This window comes from Diceros bicornis, chromosome 31 (genome assembly GCF_020826845.1).
Source record: "Diceros bicornis minor isolate mBicDic1 chromosome 31, mDicBic1.mat.cur, whole genome shotgun sequence".
Classification (NCBI taxonomy): domain Eukaryota; kingdom Metazoa; phylum Chordata; class Mammalia; order Perissodactyla; family Rhinocerotidae; genus Diceros; species Diceros bicornis.
The window spans coordinates 9,620,732-9,645,666 of record NC_080770.1 but is presented as its reverse complement, the minus strand read 5'-3'; the positions used below and the strand labels follow the sequence as shown (position 1 = coordinate 9,645,666).

The window sequence follows — 24,935 nt, the reverse complement described above, 5'->3', positions numbered from 1 at the left end:
TAACAAAACCTTCCATTTTCCCAAACTTCCAACTTCCCAACCCTGGGACTGCCCTTCTAGTTGCTAGGTGGGATGCTGCTCAATTCATGAATCACTTAATAAAGCCTATTATATCCTCAAATTTATTCATTTAAATTTTGTTTTTTAACAGATTTGGTGACAGTCGTGCAACCAAAGGGAACTTCTGATGGCATTCTGGGACAACAAGAAACACAGGTATGATGACCCGTGAACCCCATTTTGAGTTCACTGTCTTCGTCACAATATCTGAGGGCCATTGGTCAGTTCCTCTCAGTTTGATCTCCTCTCTCTTTTTACATCCAAGCTCGCCATCTAACTGGTTTTCATTTACAGGGCAGGTCACCCATAGCTCGTAGATGATTCTATCTGGAGCCCATTGAGCAGGTAGAGAATTCTGTCTGGAGTTAATTGAGCTGACAGAGGATTCTGCCCAGGGCCAGTTGAGCTGTCACAGGGTTCTAGCAAGAGCCAAAGCCCTAATCTTTCAAACAACAATTCCTTGGCTGGAAAATCTGGGGATTTATCTCTGTCCCTGGATTCCAGATTGGGAACTGCTGATGGTTTAGTCTGCAATTCCGCATTTGTAGGCATTCCCCCTGGATTCTGTGCTGGGAACTGTTGGTGGCAGCTACAGTTCTCCATTTTGTTTGGAATCTCTCTGGCGTCTCTATTCTTTGGTGTTTGCTGCTTCAATCCTTTTCTTCAGCTTAACCTTCCATGGGAATTGTTGGTGATTACCAGCTTGAGTTGGACTGGATCTGATTTAAGAACCATACTGGGTCTGGTATTGGACTGGTTCTGACTTAAGCTGGAATGAGTCCTGTGAGAGCCCTCATGTGAATATTAAATAAGACCTAATTTGTAATGGGAATCTCTGAAAAAAAGCTGCAAAATTGGTGTTCATGGGTTGAACATTTAAAGGCTGTTAAAGCACTTGCCATTTCCCCACCCTACAGCAAAATCCTCTTAAATATTAGTTTGGCTCAGAGAAACCCACAGGCTAAAAGAAATGAGATCATCAAGCTTCAAAGAATTGAGTGCACCACATTCTCGCATAACCGTTTATTTTATACCTAAGAACTGTGGTCTCAGGGGTTGTTGAGATCTGCAAAAATGGCAAAATTTGTCTAGAGACAACCTGGAATTACAATGATCATTATGAGAAACATTCCAATTAGATAAAATCAATGCAGGATCTTAGAAAAGGTTTCAAGATTTAGCAATGAAAGATTCACTGCGAAACACCTAAAAAGTTAAAGAGATTAGAGGAATGTAAACAAAAGACAATAAGACTGATGTAACACTGACTTAACTCCTGCTGCCTTTTCTGTCCTCCTCTACTTCAGTACTTATCCTAATAATCTTTGGGCTGAATTGTTTTTCCACTCTGAAAAGACTACATGACCATAAAGAAAAGCTGCCCAGGTTAATGGCCTTACAGTCACGCCCACATCTACCTTTGAAAAAGAGGTCCCATAAGGGCTCCTCCCAATGTTGACAGGGATCTGAGGGATTTCTTGGTAAACTGCTTTTTATACCCTTAAACAGCCAAGGGGAAACTGAAATTACCATTAATAAATTTATCCAATACTACCAGATCTATTTACTGTTTGTTCTGGCAGAAACCTGACAAGATATTTACAAGGATTTAATAACTTTATGATCAGAAATTTGGCCAAATTGAAAACTGATATTTAGCACCTGATAGGAATTTCTCTGTAGGCCTCCTCCACTAAGCTAAAATGAAACTATAACCCAGAGGGAAAGAAACATTCCAACAATAGGTGGATGGGTGTGTCAGTCTTTTTTGTCAACCCCCAAATTTTTCCTATTCATGTCAAAATAATTGTACATATTGGGATGTTAGAAACAGAATTTTTCTGCAAATATGCCCCCAAATCCCTATCTTCAAGAAAACTTAGATAGACTCTTTGTACCTTTGTGACATAGATTGTCTACCCACATCTTCTCTAGGACCTTAGAACCATTCTTTGAAATGCAATGTTTCTCATCAGAGGCAAAAAAAAAAAAAAATGGAGAGAGAAAGTATTTGGAAATTGGGATCATGAGAAGTCTTACAAATACTCTACACAAAAATTAATCACTATAAGTTCTCTGTGTCTATGTATTTCTGTATCTCTCTCTCTATATATATATATTAGATTTGTGATAATTTCTACCTCCAGATGGTATTGTTAAAATTAATTTGTAAAAAAAAATCTTTTTAGTTGCAGTAAAGGTCAAGCACTTGTAAAGATTTGGCATTTTAAAGTTCTCAGAAATATAACACAAACTAACCCAGATTCTTTTCAAGTTCGGTGATCTAGGAAAATATTAGGTATAAGTGTGCGCTTAAGTTTGTTGGTTTCATTAAACAGACATATCTCTAAAGTTACCAACATTGAATATAATGCAGATAAAGAACTTGTATTCTATCTAGGTTTACTAGTCAAATTTATGTTACTTCTGTTGCAAAATTTGCCGTCAAAAAAAAACTTCAAATGATGGCTGATTGTGTCCAATGTCTCATGAAGTTTTTGTGTGTACTCTGTGGGGGAAGAGGGAGAATCTCCCTCTGCCCTTTCCCTTAAGGTTCTTCTGGCTGGCCAAATAATCAACAAGACAGGTTAGCAGGAGAAAATAATACCAAGTTTTATAACATGTATACATCGGAGAAACTCAGAAATGAGCAACTCGTCCCTCTGTCTAAGCTGCTTGCTTAAGTATTGCAGCTAAAGGCGAGGAACGTGTTGGGGGTGGGTAGTGGCCTTGGACTTCAGAGGGCAGGAGGACAATTCTTTTCAGGGTCATCTATAGATAATGTGGTCAAGGAGAGACAAAGTTTTTTGATAAAAGAGGCTTGGTGCCTTTCCTATTGTAACCTCTATCCTACATTATCTTTACAGCCATCATGATAGAAGATCTGTTCCAGGAAGGAGCCACCATGTCAAATTCTTTAGGCAGTTAGTGGGGGAGGTCAAATGTCCCTCAGAGGAAACAATCAAGGTAAAGAGATATATTTCAGGGTGGCCAAATCTTGATCTCTCACAACTCTAAATGTATTGTAGGGAGTAAATAACTTAGATAGATGTAATTGGGATGAGAGTTAATAAACTTTTTGGCAACATTATATTTTATGGAATGTTTACTTAAAAACAGCTTCCAAACTGGTTTTGGTAACTTGAAAATTGAGTTTTGCTAAGCCAAATTAAATGATAGGAAGTTTATTAAACATTTAGTGAGGCAGTGTAAGCAAACTCTGAACTCACCTTCTCCCGCAGACACAGCCAATTTACAACTACTCGTGGAAAAATTACCCCCGAGAGAGAACTGAAAACTGGATAAGAGGAACTCCTGCAAAAAACGACACTCCTAGTTGAGGTGGAGGAGCCAGATTCCCTTCGGCAAAGGATAAACGCCACCTCCACAAGCCGCCAGCTTAACAGCTGCCCAGGAGCAGCCCAAAGGTAGACAGCCTCCCTGGAGGAGTGGGGCCCTGAGCTGGAGAGTGCACCCACTGTAGGCATTTTTTGGGCCAAGCACGATGGAGATGAGTGGCATAATATCTGACTTTGCCTGCTACTAAAACCTTGGGGAGTACCCCCAGAAAAGCCAGTGCACAAAGAAATAAAAACCAGCTCTTAAAGGGCCCATGCACAAACTCACCCGTTTCAGAAAGCAACCTAAAATCACCAGAAAGAAAAGTGTACAGTGCTTTGGTGAAAAGAGACTCACCTGATAGGCCCTGAGTGCATTGCAGTGAGAGGTGAGACCTCTCCAGGGACTGGGACATTGGCGGAGGCCATTGTTGTGGCCTGATGTGGGAATGCTGATACAGACAGCATTGAAGTTCTCCCTGGGGCTTGCTAGCCCAGAGTATGCCCCGCCCACTAGAGCACTGATTTAATCCAGCTCAGCCAGGGCAGGCAGCCAACCCTAGGGACTGGCCTCACCCAACAACAAGCCCTCAGGAAACTTGTGGGCCTGCATAGATTGGTGACTAGATTCTCTGCAGCCTGGCAACTGAGCCGACTTCAGTAGGGCAGGGCGTGCACAAGGAGCGGGTGGCAAGTGGGGGGTGGTGGTGGAGTGTGTGGGGCTCCTGCCGTGGAGAGACTGGGTCTGCTTCGGGAGGTCGGGGCATGTACATGGGGCAGGACTGTGTTGACTCTCTGTGTGGACCTGTGGGCAGCAGGGCTTGTCAGCTGCAGAAGACTTGTGCTTCTCAAAGACCCACATAAGGGGTTTTCCCCACCTTCCAAAGCCTGAAACAAGTGGGAACTCCCATGACTGAGGCGAGCCCCACAAAGCTGCAATCCTCAGAGAGCTGAAAAGAGACCTAATAGGCTAGAGGCTTACAGCAATTGTAAGGCCCTGAGCCTAACGACCTGCCACGCTGGGAGCCTACTCACTTAAAAGAAATACTGCAACACAAATGTGGTATTAGAACTTACAGTCAACTGTGCTGGGGCTCCCCACACCTGATAAAGAGACTGAAGGGCCCACAACAACTACAAGCAGCTGAGCATTACAACAGCTGGGCAGGAGCATAACTCAGCCTCCCTGGGTGCCTACAGGGAGAGAAAACACGCCACAACAGAAGGACACATGTAGACCAAAGAGGGGTCACTCCTGGAACATTGAGAACTGAGGGAGGCACACTGCAGACCTCCTAAGGCATCACTTGTATAAGGTCACCTATCCAAGAGCAGGAGACGTAGCTGACCTACCTAATACATGGACAAAAGCACAGGGAAAGAGGCAAAATGAGGAGGCAAAGGAATACATTCCAAGTAAGGGAACAGGACAAAACCCCAGAAAAGGAACTAAGTGAAACAGAAATGAGCAACCTACCTGACAGAGAGTTCAAACTAAGAGTGTTAAGGATGCTCACTGATCTGGGGAGAAGAATAGATGAACTCAGTGAGAATGTCAACAAAGAAATGCAAGATATAAAAAAGAACCAATTGGAAATGAAGAATACAACACTGGAAATGAAAAATTCACTAGAGGGACTCAAAAGCAGTGTAGAGGATACAGAAGAACAGATCTGCTAGCTGGATGAAAGACTAGAAGAAAACACCCAAGCTGAACAGGTAAAAGAAAAAAGAATTAAAAAGAGTGAGGACAGTCTAAGGGACCTCTGGGACAACATCAAGCGCACTAACATCCGTGTTAAAGGTGTCCCAGAAGGAGAAGAGTGAGACAAAGGGGCAGAGAATCTATTTCAAGAAATAATGGATGAAAACTTCCCTAACCCAAGGAAGGAAACAACATCCACTTACAGGAAGCACAGAGAGCCCCAAACAAGATAAACCCAAAGAGGTCCACACCAAGACACATCATATTCAAAATGCTCAGAATTAATGATAAAGAGAGAATACTAAAAGCTGCAAGAGAAAGACAAGTTACATACAAAGGAAATCCCATAAGGCTATCAGCTGACTTCTCAGCAGAAACCTTACAGGCTAGAAGAGAGTGGCATGATATATTTAAAGTGCTAAAAGGAAAAAACTTACAGCCAAGAATACTCTACCTGGCAAGGTTATCATTCAAAATGGAAGGAGAGATCAAAAATTTCCCAGACAAGCAAAAATTAAAGGAGTTTGTCACCAATAACCAGTGATACAAGAAATGTTAAAGGGACTGATTTAAGGGGAAAAGAGAAGACCACATGTAGGAAAAATTATCTATTTCAATGATAAGAGGGTAATGGATACAAATGCACAAAAAAGATGTTAGATATGATATCAAAAACATAAAAAGAGGGAGGAGGGGAGTTAAAGAGTAAAGCTTTCAGACAGAGGTCAAACTAAAGAGACCATCAATTCTGTATAGAAGAGGAAAGGAACAGAGAAGGACTAGTAAAACAGTGAGAAAAGAAAAAGTTAAAAAACTGCAGTAAGCACATATTTATCAATAGCTACTTTAAATGTCAATGGACTAAATGCTTCAATTAAAAGACTAAGGTGGCTGATTGGATAAAAAAACAAGACCCATATATATTCTGCATACAAGAGACACACTTCAGACATAAAGACACTCACAAACTTAAAGTGAAGGGATGAAAAAAGATACTCCATGCAAATGGCAATGAAAAGAAAGCTGGGGTAGCAATACTCATATCAGACTGAATAGACTTTAAAACAAAAACTGTAAAAAGAGACAAAGAAGAGCATTACATAATGATCAAGGGAACAATCCAGCAAGAGGATATAACACTTGTAAGTATCTAAGCGCCCAACATAGGAGCACCTAAATATATAAAGCAATTATTAACAGACATAAAAAGAGAAATAGACAGTAACACAGTAATAGTAGGGGACTTTAACACTCCATTTACACTGACAGATAGATCATCCAAACAGAAGATTAATAAGGAAACATTGGCCTTAAATGATACACTAGAACAGATGGGCCTAGTAGATATATACAGAACATTCCATCCAAAAACCAAAGAACACACATTCTTTTCAAATGCACATGGAACATTCTCCAGGATTGATCACATATTAGGCCACAAAACAAGTCTCCATAATTTAAGAAGATTGAAATAATACCAAGCATCTTTTCTGACGACAATGGTATGAAACTAGAATGAACTATAGGAAGAAAATCAGAAAAGCCACAAATACGTGGAGATTAAACAAAATGCTACTGAACAATGACTGGGTCAACGAAGAAATCAAAGAAGAAATCAAAAAATACGTGGAGACAAATGAAAATGAAAATACGACATACCAGAATTTATGGGATACAGCAAAAGCAGTTCTAAGAGGGAAGTTTATAGCAATAGAGGCCTATCTCAACAAACAAGAAAAATCTCAAATAAACAATCTAACAATGCACCTAAAGGAACTGGAAAAAGAAGATCAAACAAAGTCCAAAATCAGTAGAAGAAAGGAAATAATAAAAACCAGAGCAGAAATAAATGAAATAGAGACTAAAAATACAATAGAAAAAATTAATAAAACCAAGAGCTGGTTCTTTGAAAAGATAAACAAAATTGACGAACTTTTAGCTAGACTCACCAAGAAAAAAAGAGAGAAGGCACAAATAAATAAAATCAGAAATGAAAGAGGAGAGGTTACAACAGACACCTCAGAAATACAAAAGATTATAAGAGAATACTATGAAAAGCTATATGCCAACCAATTCGACAATCTGAAAGAAATGAATAAATTCTTAGAATCATACAACCTTCCAAAACTGGATCAAGAAGAAGTAGAGAATTTGAATAGACCAATCACCAGTAAGGAGATCGAAACAGTAATCACAAACCTCCCCAAAAATAAAAGTCCAGGACCAGACGGCTTCCCTGGGGAATTCTACCAAACATTCAAAGAAGAATTAATACCTATCCTTCTCAAACTCTTCCAAAAATTGAGGAGGGGGGGAAGCTCCCTAACTCATTCTACGAAGCTGACATTACCCTGATACCAAAACCAGACAAGGACAACACAAAAAAAAAAGAAAATTACAGGCCAATATCACTGATAAACATCGATGCAAAAATCCTCAACAAAATACTAGCGAATCGCATATAATACATTAAAAATATTATACATCATGATCAAGTGGGATGTATTCCAGGTATGTAGGGATGGTTCAACATTCGCAAATCAATCAACATAATACACCACATTAATAAAATGAAGAATAAAAATCATGTGATCATCTCAATAGATGCAGAAAAGGCATTTGACAAGATACAGCATCCATTTATGATCAAAACTCTGAATAAAATGGGGATAGAAGGAAAGTACCTCAACATAATAAAGGCCATATATGACAAACCCACAGCTAATGTCATCCTCAATGGTGAAAAACTGAAAGCTATCCCTCTAAGAACAGGAACCGACAAGGATGCCCACTCTCACCACTCCTATTTAACATAGTACTGGAAGTCCTAGCCAGAGCAATCAGGCAAGAGAAAGAAATAAAAAGGATCCAAATTGGAAAGGAAGAAGTGAAACTCTCACTATTTGCAGATGACATGATTTTATATACAGAAAACCCTAAAGAATCCACCAAAACACTTTTAGAAGTAATAAACGAATACAGTAAAGTGGCAGGATACAAAATCAACATACAAAAATCAGTTGCATTTCTATACACTAACAGCGAAGTAGCAGAAAGAGAAATTAAGAATACCATCCCATTTACAATTGCTACAAAAAGAATAAAATACCTAGGAATAAACTTAACCAAAGAGGTGAAATTTCTGTAGACCGAAAACTATAAAACATTTCTGAAAGAAACTGAAGAAGACACAAAGAAATGGAAAGATATTCCATGCTCTTGGATTGGAAAAGTTAACATAGTTAAGATGTCCATACTTCCTAAAGCAATCTATAGATTCAATGCAATCCCTATCAAAGTTCCAACAACATTTTTCACAGAAATAGAACAAAGAATCCTAAAATTTATATGGAACAACAAAAGACCCTGAATAGCTAAAGGAATCCTGAGAAAAAAGAACAAAGCTGGAGGCTTTGTTCCTGATTTCCTGATTTCAAAATATACTACAAAGCTATACTAACCAAAACAGCATGGTACTGGCAAAAAAACAGACACACAGATCAATGGAATAGAATCAAAAGCCCAGAAATAAACCCACACATCTATGAACAGCTTATCTTCAACAAAGGAGCCAAGAACATACAATGGAGAAAAGAAAGTCTCTTCAACAAATGGTGTTGGGAAAACTGGACAGCCAAACGCAGAAAAATGAAAATAGACCCTTACCTTACACCATACACAAAAATTAACTCCAAGTGGATTAAAGACTTGAATGTAATACCTGAAACTATGAAACTTCTAGAAGAAAACATAGGCAGTACGCTCTTAGACATTGGTCTTAGCAACATGTTTTCAAACACCATGTCTCACCAGGCAAGAGAAACAATAGAAAAAATAAACAAATGGGACTACATTAAACTAAAAAGCTTCTGCACAGCATAAGAAACCATCAACAAATGAAAAGGCAACCTAACAATTGGGAGAAGATGTTTGCAAACCATACATCTGATAACGGGTTAATCTCTAAACTATATAAAGAACTGAAGCATCTCAACAACAAAAAACTAACAACCCAATTAAAAAATGGACAAAAGGCCTGAACAGACATTTCTCCAAAGAAGATATACAGATGGCCAACAGACACATTCAAAGATGTTCAACTATCAGGGAAATGCAAATCAAAACTACAATGAGATATCACCTCATGCCTGTCAGAACGGCTATAATTAACAAGACAAGAAACAACAAGTGTTGGAGAGGATGTAGAGTGAAGGGAACTCTCATACACTGCTGGTGGGAGTGCAAACCACTATGGAAAACAGTATGGAGATTCCTCAAAAAATCAAGGGTAGAACTACCATATGATCCAGCTATTCCGCTGCTGGGTATTTATCCAAAGAACTTGAAAACACCAACGCATAAAGATACATGCACCCTTGTGTTCATTGCAGCGTTATTCACAATAGCCAAGACTTGGAAGCAACCTAAGTGCCCATCAAGGGACGAATGGATAAAGAAGGAAATTTTTAGAAGATGAGTTAGTGCTAATCCGTAGTGCTATGACATTTTATCCCATATTTTCTTTTCAATTCTTCTCTAGCACATTGTGCATGTACCAAATAGGAATTTTATGACATGAGAGTGTGATTATTTATTTGCTTCTCCCTTACTCACTGGAGTTTAAGAGCCATAAAGACATTATCTGAAACATTGCTTTATTCATCAAACTAGCACAGGATAGGTCCTCACAAATGTTGTCTGGGTGAATCAATAAACCACTACAAATAAGCCTCTGTGTGAGCTTACCACTGGTTCACCCTTCTGCCCTTCATCACTGCCCACTCTATCCCCATTTCGAGAAACGTATTTTCAGTGTGAATTTGTGGTGTGATTGTAACTAAAGCAGAATGTCAGTTATGAAAGGGAAAGGATTGCGCCATATTTTGCTAGCTTTAATTTAACTTCCACTGTTTTCATTAAATCTTTTAGTCAAAATTCAGTACTAAACATGCAAAATGCTTTCTCTACTTTTCAAATGAAAATCAAAAGGCATTTCACTTTTGAGTCTCACCAATTAAATTTTCTGGGAAGAACTGCATACTATATAGCAGGTTTATTTTAGGTTGTTTACTAAGATTTCTGTAGATCAAAGTCCAAAGGTGACTTTGAAGCACTGATGAGGACAAGAACTTTTACAAAGTTCACATTTAACAGATTTAGTTGTCAACTGCAGGAAGTACCTCAGCAAAATATTTCTCTCTGTGACTAATGAAAACAGCTACTTACGTGACCCTAACACAATTTGGAGAAACACCTCCCATGGCCCTGCTTTGGAGGTGAGACAGGGCCAATTGAGAAGAAAGTGTGGTCATGACACATTTAGTGTGACGTGTAAAAGGAAATATTTTCTCTTTGAACTTTTATAGAGACAGTCATTTTGCTTCATCTTGCGGATCACCTCTTCAGCATCCATGGGTTTTCAGGACTTCCTGGAACAAGTTGGAGGCCTGGGGAGATTCCAGATCATTCAGATGGTTTTCATTTGTATCTCCAACATCATAGTATACCCTCATATACTATTGGAGAACTTCACTGCAGCCGTCCCTGGTCACCGCTGCTGGGTCCACATACTCGACAATGGCACTGTCTCTGCTAATGCTACTGGGATCCTCAGCCAAGACACCCTCCTGAGAATCTCCATCCCACTGGATTCAAACTTGAGGCCAGAGAAGTGTCGTCGCTTTCTCCTCCCCCAGTGGCAGTTCCTTCACCTGAATGAGACTTTCCCTAACATGAGTGAACCAGACACAGAGCCCTGTGTGAATGGCTGGGTGTATGACCGAAGCTCCTACTCCTCCACCACTGTGACTGAGGTAAGAGTCCCCATGGAAGTCCTGTGAGTACATGGTGTGGGTGTTTATAGGTAGAACACATAAAAAACATGCTTGAAGACTTTAATCACTACATAGGTGCTCATTCTTTATCTTTCAGCAAATATTAATGGCTTCTTTATTAAATGATTCACATTTAAATAAATAATGATACTAATGAATTCAAAATAGACATGAACCCTGCTATTCTAGTGCTTTTATTCTAAAGAACCCAGTTTAAGCAAGTAATTGAGGTAATGAGTTAAAAAATGTTATGCTAGGTCAGTAATGCCTACTATTTGGTTGCAAATTATAAACATTTGAGAGATTGATGAAAACATACATGCTCAGACTATACCCCAGAACAGTTATGTAAGAAGGTCTGTGATGAAATTCAGGCATAAATAACATTTTAAAACTCGAATAATTGCACTCTATGGCCAAGAGTAAGAAACAGCATGGAATAAAACAGAGCATTAGTAAAACCTACAGTTTTAGGGGAGGCTTCCAGAAAAAAGTTATCTTTAAGCTGAGATCTAAATGAGAATGTCAGGTAATGCATAATCAGAAGCTGCAAAAGAAGATAGGGATCCGATATACTAAAATTTGCAAGTAATGCTGAGGTGTTTCCAATGAAGGGTTATAAGCTGCTATGGACCTCTCCTTTGCAATTTTCCTTCTCTTCCAGTGGGACCTGGTATGTGAATTTCAGTCACTGATCTCAGTGTCTAAATTCTTATTCATGGCTGGAATGCTGGTGGGAGGCATTATATATGGCCATTTATCAGACAGGTGAGTGTCTTGGGATCTCAACTCTCTTTCCTGAGTATTTTCATCATTTCACGATTCATTCTTTCCTTCAAAAATAATTATTACGCTGTCCCGGAGCTCTTTGGTCTCCAGTGTTCTAGAAATATGAGTAGAGAATTAATCAGTGTGGTGAGAGCTACTTTTTCAACATTGAGCTTGGTGTACAGGGCACGTAATAACATTGCCATCAAATCTGAAAACACATAAGGACAAGGTGTACAGAGGAGGTTCTATAACATGTGGTTTGGAAACATGAGAAAGTGTTACCTATGGGAATGCTGAGGAAAATGTTTCATGGATGAGATTCAGCCTGTTTGAGACACAGGTATGGAAATCTTCTGTGTCGGCCTTGACCACGTGTGCCATGTTCAGTCCTCCCTGGAGCCTGTGAGCTGAATGGTTGTGGCTTCCCAGAGAATGGTCATCATGGTCTACTTGGCCTAGTGTGATGGGTAGATTTTTCTTCACAACCTGTGGGGTATATGCAAAGTGTCCTTGGTGGTTGTTGAAAAATTATGTCAGGAATCCTACTTTTTGTGTTTGCAAAAACAGGTTTTTTAAGGTAAGTTTTGCAATCCTGTAAAGTAATTAATTGAATCACAACTTCTGTCACAGTTTGTCATGTGAGAAGTTCGGGGTATTCTGTGCCAGACAGTACTTCTTCTGAAACAGATTTATTCTGAAATCACTGTTGACACCCAACCGTGTCTCTCCTGAGAGAACTGGATATGAGGTGCCCCTTACCATTGACCAGCATATTATTAACAGTAGTCTCAGCTGAGAAATGTGAACACTAAATATATCACAGTAAATGTAACATGTAAATGAGTTCAGAGTCAGAGTGTTCATTTTTAGCAGTCTAGTAACCCAGCCTTCTGTGACAGTGTCATGAGAAATTATAGACATATCAATTATTATGGATCACAGAGTAGTACAGGTGTGGAATGGAAAGGGCCTAGTAGCAGATTACAGTGGAGAACTAGCTGAAATTGAGGAGCAAAGACAATGTAAGGATTTTGAATTTCATCAGAAACCTGAGAGGAATAACTGAAGGATTATGTGTAGGAGAAGGGCATGAACAAATTGATACTTTTGAAATAACACACTCAACTATTCATAATATCCAAATACCAGGAACAATCTAGAGTATGTCAATAATAGAATAAGATGCAGAATAGCCACATAATAAATTCACATACAGGAAATGGAATGAACTACTTTATGCAGTAACATGAATGAATATCAAAACCATGCAGTTGACCAGAAGAAACAAAACACAAATATTTAGATACTGGACAATTACATTTGGGTAGAGTCAAAAGAAGCAAGCCATACTATGTTGTGGGAAGTCAGAAAATTGGTTTTCTTTAGAATTTTATTAAGTTTGACTTGAATCTACATATCAGTTTGAGTTAGATTGCCATTTTTAGCGTGCTGAATTTTCTGGTCTATTAACATTATGAAACTCTCTATTTATTTATATTTTCTTTAATTTCCTTTTTCAACATTTATACTTTCTAGAAAAAATCATACATTTTTTCCATTAAAGTTCTTTCTTTTTTTATTTATTCATTTTTTATGCATTTTATTTTATTTTAGTTTAGTTTTTTGTTTATTGCAGTAACATTGGTTTATAACATTGTATAAATATCAGGTGTACATCATTACACTTCTGTTTCTTCATGGATTACATCATGTTCTCATGCTCACCACCCAAATACTAATTACAACCCATCACCACACACATGTGCCTAAATACTAATGAACTGTTTTTCGAGGCTATGTAGTTGTTTCTTGTAAGTTTAACTTCTAATTACTCATTGCTGTTATTTAAAAATGAAATTGACTTTTATATACTGACCTTACCAACAGCCATCTTGATAAATTTGCTTTTTAGTGCTCGTAGCTTTATGGTGAATTCCTTGTAGTTTTCCACAGCACTACCTTTTCATTTGTCATTAAGGATACTTTTACTTATTATTTTCCTATCTTTTTCCTTATACTCTTTTTCTGTCCATAGCTCGAACATTCAATAACATGCTTAATGAAAGTGGTGAGAGATGGTAAAATCTTTCCCTTTTTCTGACCTTAGATAGAACACATTGATCCTTTCAATCTTGAGTATAATGTGAGCTATAGGATTGTAGTAGATACCCTTAATGAGGTTTAAGAAATATTCTTCTATTTCTGGTTTTCTGAGTATTTTACTTGAAAAGATTTTGACATAAAATAAGCGCTGCTGAACACATACTATAGACCATCTAAGACCTGAAAGAGAAGCTTCGTTGAGACCCTATGGGAAATCGAGACTTTAAAAAACAGCCATATATAAGGAGGAATTTAGAAAGCCATGTGCAAGGCCAGGCAAAGCACATGCTCAGCAAAGACATGAGAACAACTAAAGCTTTTACCTCAGGTTGATACCTACCCACAGTGCAAGCCTAGCTAAGTCTTTAAGGAGTGCCCAAAAACAGATGCAATCTGGAAACACTGGGAGACCCCCAGGCACTCAAGAAAATCTCAGTAAGAACTTAGCTGAACATGAGCTAATACTTTTGCAAAATATTTTGGAAATGTCTCCAAGTTAGACTACTAAACCATTCAATGTTTTAAAAAAGAATCAGCAAACCATGGGGAAGAGAGAATATCTGATTTCCAGAGTTACCACATTATAAGTGTCAAATGCTCAATTTTCAACAAAAAAAAATATCAGAAGGCATGCAGGAAACAGGGAAATATGGCCCTTAAAAGAGAAAAAAAAGACCTGACAGAGACTGTTCATGAGTAAGCCCAGAAATCAGACATTCAGACAAAGGCTTTAACATAACTGTCCTAAATATATTCAAAAAACTGAAGTAAAACATGGAAAAAGAACTAAAATAACTCAGGAAAATACTACATGAATAAAAGGAAAATATCAACAAAGTGATAGAAATTATAAAAATGGAACTGAATAGAGTCTTTGGAGGTGAAAAGTATAACAAATTGAAATTTTCTCTGGAAGGCTTCAACAGCAGACTTGAGCAGGCAGAAGAAACAGTGAACATGAAGATAGTACAGTTGAAATTACTGAGTCAGATGAATAGACAGAAAAGGAAAAGTGAACACGGCCTAAAGGACTTAGGGAACACCAGCAAGCAACCAACATACTAATTATGGGAGTCTTAGAAAGAGAAGAGAAAGAAAAAGGGGCAGAGACATTATGTGAGAAATAATGCAGAGAAATTCCAAAATTTGATGAAAGATGTCAATCTACAAATCCAAGAATCTCAAGGAAATCCAAGTAGGAAAAACTTAAAGAGACCCACACTGCGACCCATTATAATCAAAACATCAAAAACCAAAGACAAAGAGAGAATCTTTTCTTTTTCTTTTTATGCCGATTAAGATTCACCCTGAGCTAACATCTGTTGCCAATCTTCCTCTATTTTGTATGTGGGCTGCCACCACAGCATGGCCACTGACAAGTGGTGTAGGTCCATGCCCAGGAACCAAACACAGGCCTCCAATGTGGAGCACACTGAAATTAACCACTAGACCACTGACACTGGCCCAAAGAGAGAATCTTGAAAGCAGCAAGAGAGAAGCAACTAATCACATACAAGGGCTCCTCAATGAGATCATTCGTTAATTTCTCCTTAGAAACTTGGGAGGCCAGAAGGCAGTGGGATGATGTTTTTAAAGTGCTGAAAGGGAAAACAGCCAAACAAGAGTTCTATATCTGGCTAAAGGATCATGTAAATATGAGTTAAAAATTAAGACACTTACCCATAAACAAAAGCTGGTGGAGTTCAGTATCACTAGACTTATCCCACAAGAAATGTTAAAAAAGGGTCCTTCAGTTTGAAGTTAAAGGGCACTAGACAGCAGCCCAAAGAAGAAATAGATATGAAGAAAAGAGTTCTCTGATAAAGATAAATGCATAGGCAAATATGAAACCAAGTATTATTGTAATTTTGGTGTGTAAATTAACTTTTTATTTTCCAAAGAATTTAAAACACAAATCATTAAAAATAATTTTAAATCTATATTTAAGTGTATAAAGATGTAATTCATGATATCAATATCAAAAATAGGGGGAGCATATAGCTGTGTAGATGTAGAGACTCTGATGCAATTGAAGTTAAGTTGGTATCAATTCAAACTAGATTGCTATAACTTTAGGATGTTATGTGGTAACCACAGAGAAAATATCTATAGAGTATACATAAAAGGAAATGATAAGGGAAACAAAGCATGTCACTACAGAAACATCAACTAAACAAAAAAGAAATCAGTAATAGAGGGAATGAAAAACAAAAAAGCTGTAAGACATACAGAAAACAGATAGCAAAATGGCAGAATTAAGTCCTTCCTTATCAGTAATTACTTTAAATGTAAATGGATTACACTCTCCAGTCAAAAGACAAAGATTGTCAGAATGGGTTAAAAAAATAGAATTCATTGCTTGTCAGGCCATGCTGTGGTCACATCCCACATAAAGTGGAGGAAGATCTGCATGGATGTTAGCTCAGGGCCAGTCTTCCTCAGCAAAAAGAGGAGGATTGGCAGATGTTAGCTCAAGGCTGAGCTTCCTCACACAAAAAAAATAGAATTCAACTATATGCTGTCTATAACAGATACATTTTGGATCTAAAGACACAAATAACTTGAAAATGAAAGGATAGAAAAAGATATCTCATGTAAATAGTCACCAAAAGAAAACTTGGTTGACTATTCCTAATATCAGATAAAATAGACTTTAACTCAAAAATTGTTATGAGGAAAAAAAAAAAGGGAATTCATATATTGATTTTAACAAAGTCAATTCAACAAGAATATATAACAATGATAAACATAGATGCATGAAACAACAGAGCCCAAAACATATGAGGCAAGCAGTGGGAGAGTTGATGGGTGAAATTGACAGTCTATAACAGTTACATAACTCAACAAACCACTTTCAACAATGCACAGAGCTACTAGACCAAAGAGCAATGAGAAAGAGAAAACTTTAGCACTATTAAACCAATTAGACCCAACACACATATAGAGAGCCCAACAACAGCAGAATACACAAAATTCTCACATGCACATGGAATATTCTCTGGGGTAAACTTTATGTAGGACACAAACGAATCTCAAGCTAAATAAGACAGGCACAAAAGGACAAATATTTTATGCTTCCACTCCCATGACTCCACAAATTAATGAAGAAAGAAAAGTAGATTAGAAGTGACCAGCAACTAGGGGGAATGGAGGAAAAGGGAGTTAATGCTTTATTGAGCACAGAATTTCTGTTGGGGTGATGAAATTGTTTTGGCAAAAGATAGTAATAATGTTTGCAGAACATTGTGAATGTAATTAATGTCACTGGCTTATAAACTTAAACATGATTAAAATGGCAAATTTAATTTTATACATATTTAGCTGTAATATAAAGGAAACACAAATATTAATATAAAAAGACAAAACAATTATGAACATTGATAGACATTGTATGTGGCTCAAAAAGCATAAGATAAAAATTATCTGGTCTTTGCTGGAAATATTTGCTGACTCACAGCACACTGAGGCTCTGTGTAGATTTTTTTAAACCGTTGTTTCTCTCTGTTCTTCACCTTCTATAACTTCTATTGCTCTATCTTCAAGTTCACATAGTCTCTCTCTTGTGTCCACATGGCTGTGAAGTATATACAGTGAATTTTTATATCAGAAACTATACTTTTTCAGTTCTAGCATTTCAATTATTTTGGTTTTTCTGTGTCAATTTCTCTGCTGAGAGTGCCTGTTTCACAGCTGTGATTTTCATATGTTATTAAATCACATATATATATATAATATACATATATTTTTTTAAAGTGAGGAATATTTGCCCTGAGCTAACATCTGCTGGCAATCTTCCTCTTTTCTTTGCTTGAGGAAGACTAGCCCTGAGCTAACATCCATGCCAATCTTCCTATACTTTGTACCTGGAATGCCTCCATGGGATGGCTGATGAGTGGAGTATGCCCATGCCTGGTATTGGAACCCGCGAACCCAGGCCACCAAAGAGGAGCATGCAGATATTTAACCACTTGGCCAAGGGGTTGACTCTTAAATCATATTTTATTTACATCTTGGAGGATACTTCTACTACTTCTTTAAAATACTTATTAGTTAATTCAAAATTTGTCTCACCTCACGATAAGATTTGAATGATTTTAATTCTCTTGCAAATGGGTTTCATTTTCTTGGTCCTTCACATATCAGGAAATGTTGAATTCTGCCATCACTATTATAAATATTAAGTTGTAGAGATTCTGGATTGCATTATTATTCATCAGTAATACTGATTCTTTCACTTTAGTGTGTAATGTTCATGCCTGGGGTTGAACTAAAAACTGTTTCTTAGGCAATTGGCCTCAGTTCAGATCTTTGTCTTTAGCTGACCAGCTTTGAGATTATTTGGCAAGTGTATGTTTCAGGGGCCAGTCAGGGATGTGCAGTAGACATAATTTAGAGATCCCCTCTTTGCCAGTTTCTGTTGCTGGAACTCTCACTCTCTTCAGTGTTCCCAGTCTCCCATGGTCTGTCACCTTGTTCTCCAGGCCACAAGAGGGCAGGGTTTGCACATGTACCCCACTCACTGTACTTACTGTGTGGATTGCACCTTATTCCAGGTTACAGTCATGGAAACAGGATCTTCCTTACATTGTTCCCTATCTGCTCTCCTCTAAGGGGCCATACACTCCCCACCACAGACTACCTGCTGCTGTTCACTCTCAAACACACCAATACTCTCTTTGTGTAGCTGCTTTTTTGTTATGCACAGGCTCTTTGCTATTTTTAGAGAGAGTGGAGGGCAGGTTGTAGAGTTAAAGTCCTTTATTCCTGGAACCTGAAATGTGCCCATCAAAGGCTTTTAAGAAAAGTATTATGATAGAATTTTAATCCTCTTTATTAGTGCTTCATTGATAATTAATTAGGGGAGCAAAAGTGGTGGTAGGGATATTATTTAAGAGACTATCAAATAATTCTAAGGAAAAATGATGGAAATTTTAATTAGGAAGATGACCATGGAAATGGTAACAAGAAGCTGCATTGGGAAGCTATCTGTAGAAAGATGCAATAAGATTTCCTGATGGTTTCAAATTTTTAAGAAGAAGTCTTTGATATGGCTAATGGAAGATCAAGGATGATGTCTATATCTTTAGCCTGAGCAAATGGATGAATGCTGATACTATTAAATAAGACGAGGGAAAACAGGAAAAGGACCCCATATGTAGGAGAAAGTCAAGACTTCTGTTTTGGACATAGTAAATTCCAAGTGCCTATTAGTCATGCAGCAGGAGAGGTCAAGTAGGGGAAAGCAGTAGTAAGAATATGACCTGCTTGGAAAAAACAAACCCCAAACATAAACTTTAGCCAGACTGACATTCAGCTCGCAAATATCCAAGCAACAATCTCCCCATTACTCATCCACTAAAGGGGAAATATATGGCCCAGTAGGCATCTCTATGTGAACACTCCAAGTGTTAAGGCCAATGTCCATTATTAATGGTCAGTGATTCTCATGTATTGGTTGTTATACATTTATAATATCCCTTCTGCCCATTAGAACATACCTTTCAGCCAAAATTCAAAAATATGCAGTCTCATACATTCCCTGGAGGCCTGATTCCTTTAAAATGTTGAATATCTTACTGTTCAGTTTTACATAAATACACTAAAATCTTCATGGTTTGAATTTCTCAAACAAACCAGACCTCATCTTTGCTTCAATGCAGGGGAAGAGTCATGCTGGTGCCCTTGTAGAAAGACATTATAAAAACTTTCCATGAGGGTGACACAGGGTACCGACATGGACTTCTGGTACTCAGACAGCCAACTTAGTGATCATAGTCTTGTGCTGATTGAACACTAGTCTGAGCTTAGACAAGCTGACTCAGCATCAGTGTCTAGAATCCCCTTCCTTTTGCATATCTAATGCAATAGCCCAACTTTCCTATTCCTTGGGTGACCAGTCATCCCATGTGCCCAGGCATGCTAGGTTTAATTATAAATAACATCCCTTTTTGGTCTCAAAAGTATCCCACTGAGGATAAAAATTTTATGCAGTCTACTTATTCACAATGAAAAGAAGAGAGGACTCCTGTAGTTCAGAGTTTGGAGAAAGGCAATCATTGCTAATGCATTCAAGCTTCTTGATAATGATGAAGAAGTTATTATGAACCCTGATGTAGGACACTGACTTTGAGAATATACAGAATGTCATCAGATTCTTTTCTGCCTAGCCTCTTTCAGCATCATAGAAGCATTAAATTAGGGTAAAGAGGAGGAAGTGATAAGCCATACTCTCTGTCATAGAATAGAAACTGTTTACTGGCGGCTCTTTGTATAATGTCAGTATCAAAAGCCCTTCCCTATTCCTACTGCATATTAAAAGGATTCTCAGGATGTCACTTCTTCCCAAATTGTTCTATAGTTTCAATGCAATCAAAATCAAAATCACAGAAAAGTATTTTGTGGACATCAACAACTAATTCTAAAGTTAATATGGAGAGGCAGAAGACCCAGAACTGCCAACGCAATATTGAAGAGGAAGAAGAAAGTTGGAGGACTGACACTACCTGACTTCAAGACTTACTGTAAACCTCCAGTAATTAAGTGTGGTATTCGTGAAAGAATAAACAAATCGATAAATGGAGCAGTATAGAATGCTCTGAAATAGACCCACGTAAATAGAGTCAATTGATCTTTGACAAAGGAGAAGAGGAAATACAATGAAGCTAAGATAGTCTCATTGACAAATGGTAGTAAAGCAACTAGACATACATATACAAAAAAGTGAATTGAGACAGAGACATTATACCATTCACAAAACTGAGTTCAAAATAGATCACAGATGTAATGTAAAACACAACACTATAAAACTCCAGGAAGATAACATAGGAGAAAATCTAGATAACCTTGGGATTAATGATGACTTCTTAGATACTACACCAAAAGCATAATTCATGACAGAAAAAAATTATAAGCTGGACTTCTTTAAAATTGAATTTTCTGCCCTACAAAAGGCACTGTCAAGATAATGAAGAGATAAACCATAGACTGGGAGAAAATATTTGCAAAACAATATATACTAAAGAATTGTTAGGTAAAAAATATAAAGAACACTTAAAACTCAAAAACAAAAAAACTAAACAAATAAGAGACCTCACCAAAGAAGACACACAGATGGCAATGACCATATGAAAAGATCCACCACATCATATGTCATGACAGAAATGCAAATTAAAACAATGAGATACCACTACATATCTATTAGAAAGGCCAAAATCCAGAACACTGACAACACCAAATGCTGGTGAGAATGTGGAGCATTAAGAACTCTCATTCATTGCTGGAGGGAGTGCAAAATGGTACAGCCACTTTAGACAGTTTGGTTACTTCTTACAATACTACACCTACTCTTACCATAAGATCTAGCAATTATGCTTCTTGGTATTTACCCAAAGGAGTTGAGAAGTTATGTCCACACAAAAACCTGCACATGGATATTTGTAACAGCTTTATTTATAATTGACGAAACTTGGAAGCAACCAAGATGTCCTTCAGTAGGTAAATGGATACGTAAGCTGTGGTACATCAGACAGTGAAATATTATTCAGCGCTAAATAAAATGACCCATCAAGCCACAAAAAGACGTGAAGGAAACTTAAATGCATGTTACTAAGTGAAAGAAGCCAATCTGAAAAGGCTGCATACTGTATGATTCCACATTCTAGGTTCCAACTGTATGGCATACTAGGAAAGGCAAAGCTATGGAGACTGTAAAAAGTTCAGTGGCTGCCAGGGCTTGGGATGGAGGGCAGGAAAGATGAACAGGCTAGCACAGAGGATTTTTATGGCAGGGAAAATACTCTGTACGATGCTATAATGATGAGTACATGTCATTACACATTTCTTCAAATCCATAGAATGTACAACACTAAGAGTGAACCCTAATGTAAAATATGGACTTTGGATTATTATGACGTATCAGTGTACATTTGTCAGTTTAACAAATGGATCACTCTGGTGGGGGATATGATAATGGGAGAGGCTATGCATGTGAGTGTGGATGGGCAGGAGGTGTATGGGAAATCTCTGTATCTTCTGCTCAATTTTGCTGTGAACCTAAAACTGCTCTAAAAAATATTGTCTATTTTTAAAAAGGACTCTCAAAGCTATCAGGAGGGAAAGGCAAATATATTTTTTGATTTTTTAACCTTTTGTTATTTTCTGAACAAAATTGTGGCATGTAAAAATTAGAATATACATAAAAATTAGGAATAAATTTTAAATTGTCCTTATCTCACATTCTATAAGCAACCAACCTGGACTCTTCAAAAACATAATGTCATGCGAAAAATAAGTGATCATTCTAGATTTAAAAAGACTAACAAAACATAACAACAAAATGCAATGTGTAAACCCCAAATACATCATGGATGGACTAAAGAAAAATAACAGCTAAAAAGATATTTTGAGGACCTGGCGGCAATTTGAATATGGTCTACTACCTGATATGATGGACTTATTGTTAGCATTCTTAGGTGTGATAATGGAATTGTGATAATATTGGAAGCTATCCTTATTCTTAATACGTCATGCTTAAAACTTTAGGCGTGATGTGTCATATGATTTGTAACTGCCTTTCAAATGATTCAACAGCAATACAAAACATAAAAAGAGTATGTGTGTGTGCACATATATACAAAGAAGTAAAGCCACTGCAGTAAAATATCTAGTGGTGAATCCAGTTGAAGTTTTTACTGTGATTCACTATAGTATTCATTTAAACTGTCTTTCACGTTTGAAAATTTCCAAAATAAAGAGTGGTTGGGATAAATCCGCCTAAGTGGGAGCCAACATTAACATCATTTTGTTATATTTACATACACCACAATTACATGTTTGAAGCAAAATTGGGATATGTGTGATATGTGTATGTGTAATTACATAACCTCTTTTGACATATTTGTTTATAGATACATATCACATTTTCATTTTAAATAAAATATTTTTTAAAATAAATTTCATAACATATACAAAAATAAATACAAACAAAGCTTCTCTAGTTATCTTCTTTAAACATCATTATAATCACAGCATAATTGTATTAATCAAGGTAACTGGTTGCAGAAAAAATCAGAATCATAATCGGTTACTTCAATAAAAGAATGATTCTCACCTATGTCATAATTTGGTGTCAGTCAAGTAGCCATCTAGGCCCCCATCTTCAAGGCAATGACTCAGGAAACAACTCCTTCCATTATGTGACTTTCTCATCATTTGTTTCCAGCCATGTTCTCAAATGGAATGGATAGAATCAAAATAGATCTTATATGGACTGGCCTGGAAGTGGCCTACGACACTTCTGTCCACTGTCCATGGACAACCCAAAGGTGTATGGACCCCACTTAATTATAAAACTGGGAAATATAGTCTTCCTCTATGTCCAGAATAAAAGAGGAGCAATGGAGTGCATCTAGCCAGATAATGCAATAATTAATAATGAAACAATTAGACAATCAGTAAGAAAAAGGAGAATTTTAACATCATTAAGGACCAAATGGACCTAATAGACATATACAGAATGTTAATCCAACAACAGCAGAATACATATTTCTCTCAAGTACACGTGGAAAATTTTCTAGGATAGAACACATGTTAGGCTACAAAACAAGTCTTAGCAAATTCAGTAAGATTGAAAGCATTTTCTGTGACCAAAATCATATGAAACTAGAAATCAATAAAAGTAGAGAAACTGGAAAACTCACAAATACATGAAAATTAATCAACACTCTCCTGAATAACCAACGGATCGAGGAAGAAATTAATGGGGAAATAAAAGTATCTTGAGAGAAATGAAAATGGAAACACAACATACTAAAATTTATGGGATGCGACAAAAGCAGTTCTAAGAGGGAAGGTCACAGCACTAAATGCCTACATTAAGAAACAAGAAAGATCTCCAAAAGGAAATCTAAGTCAATGACTCAAGGAACTAGCAAAACAAAACAAATTAAGCCCAAACTTAGCAGAAGGAAATAATAAATGAAATACACAACAAGAAAACAATAAAAAAATAACAAAACTAAGAGTTGGTTCTTTGAAAAGATAAACAAAATTGACAAACCTTCAGTTAGAGTAACAAGAAAAAGCAGAGAGGACCCAAATCAACAAAATTTTAAATGAAAGAGGAAATATTACAACTGATGCCACAGAAATACAAGAGGCCACCATAAACAATGGTATGCCAACAAACTGGACAACCAAGACAACATGCAAAAATTCCTAGAAACAAACAACCTACCCAGACTGAATTAGGAAGAAACAGAAAATCTGAACAGACAAATTACAAGTAAGGAGATTGACTCAGTAATCATTAATCTATGAACAAAGAACAGACCAACACCAGATGGCTTCACTGGTGAATTTTACCAGACATTTAAAGAATAGTTAACACCAATCCTTTACAAACTCTTCCAAAAAATCATAGAGGAGGAAACATTTCCAAACTCATTTTATGAGGCCAGCATTACTCTGATGCCAAAGCCAGAAAAAGAACACAAATGGAAAAGAAAACTAGAGGAGTGACATCAGCATCATGGCAGGGTGAGTTGTTCCCTTTGTCTCTCCCCTCTAAGTCGCAAGCAGTAGGACATCCATTGGCCAACAAAGGACTCTCTGCAGAGCACATCTGAATGTCTGAGAGATCTGTGCATCTATATATCTGAAGGTAGGTGGACTGGACCTCCAGGAGGCAATGGAACTAGGGGAGCAGCCCCTCCCTCTCCAGTGGTGGTAGTGATCCAAAATGCAGAGACCCCCAGCAGTGGCAGTAGTGCCCTAACCTAAGGTTCAAACATGGCAATAGCACCAGAGACCAGAGGCTGCAAGAGGAGGAACAGCACACACGGCTTACCCCTTGCCCTCCCCCTGTGGTAGCAAAGGGTGCCCACAATCTGAGGCTACAGGAAAACAGCAGTGCTGATGGCCCAGCTCTCTCCCTCTTCCCCGGTGATGACAAACCAAAATGTGGAAACCCCCAGCAGAGACAATGGTACCCTTACCTGAAGTTTCAAAAAGCACACCAGCACTGGAGGCATAGGCTACAGGAGCAGCAGCAGCACTCATGGCTGAGCCCCTCCACCTCCCCCAGCAGTGGCGGGTAGCACTTGTGACATGAGGCTTCACAAACCA

At 37.6% G+C, this 24,935-nt stretch overlaps 1 protein-coding gene across 1 annotated transcript in view; it reads left to right on the top strand.

Annotated features, from left to right (window-relative positions):
- The first annotated feature begins 3,302 nt into the window (after window positions 1–3,302).
- The window catches only part of LOC131394917 (organic anion transporter 7-like), a 37,424-nt gene continuing 15,791 nt past the window's right edge, over window positions 3,303–24,935 (top strand). The window contains exons 1-3 of the mRNA XM_058526614.1: window positions 3,303–3,488; window positions 10,470–10,916; window positions 11,602–11,705. Coding sequence (XP_058382597.1) covers window positions 10,515–10,916; window positions 11,602–11,705 — 506 coding nt within the window. The 5' untranslated portion in view covers window positions 3,303–3,488; window positions 10,470–10,514. The remainder of the gene's footprint in view (window positions 3,489–10,469; window positions 10,917–11,601; window positions 11,706–24,935) is intronic.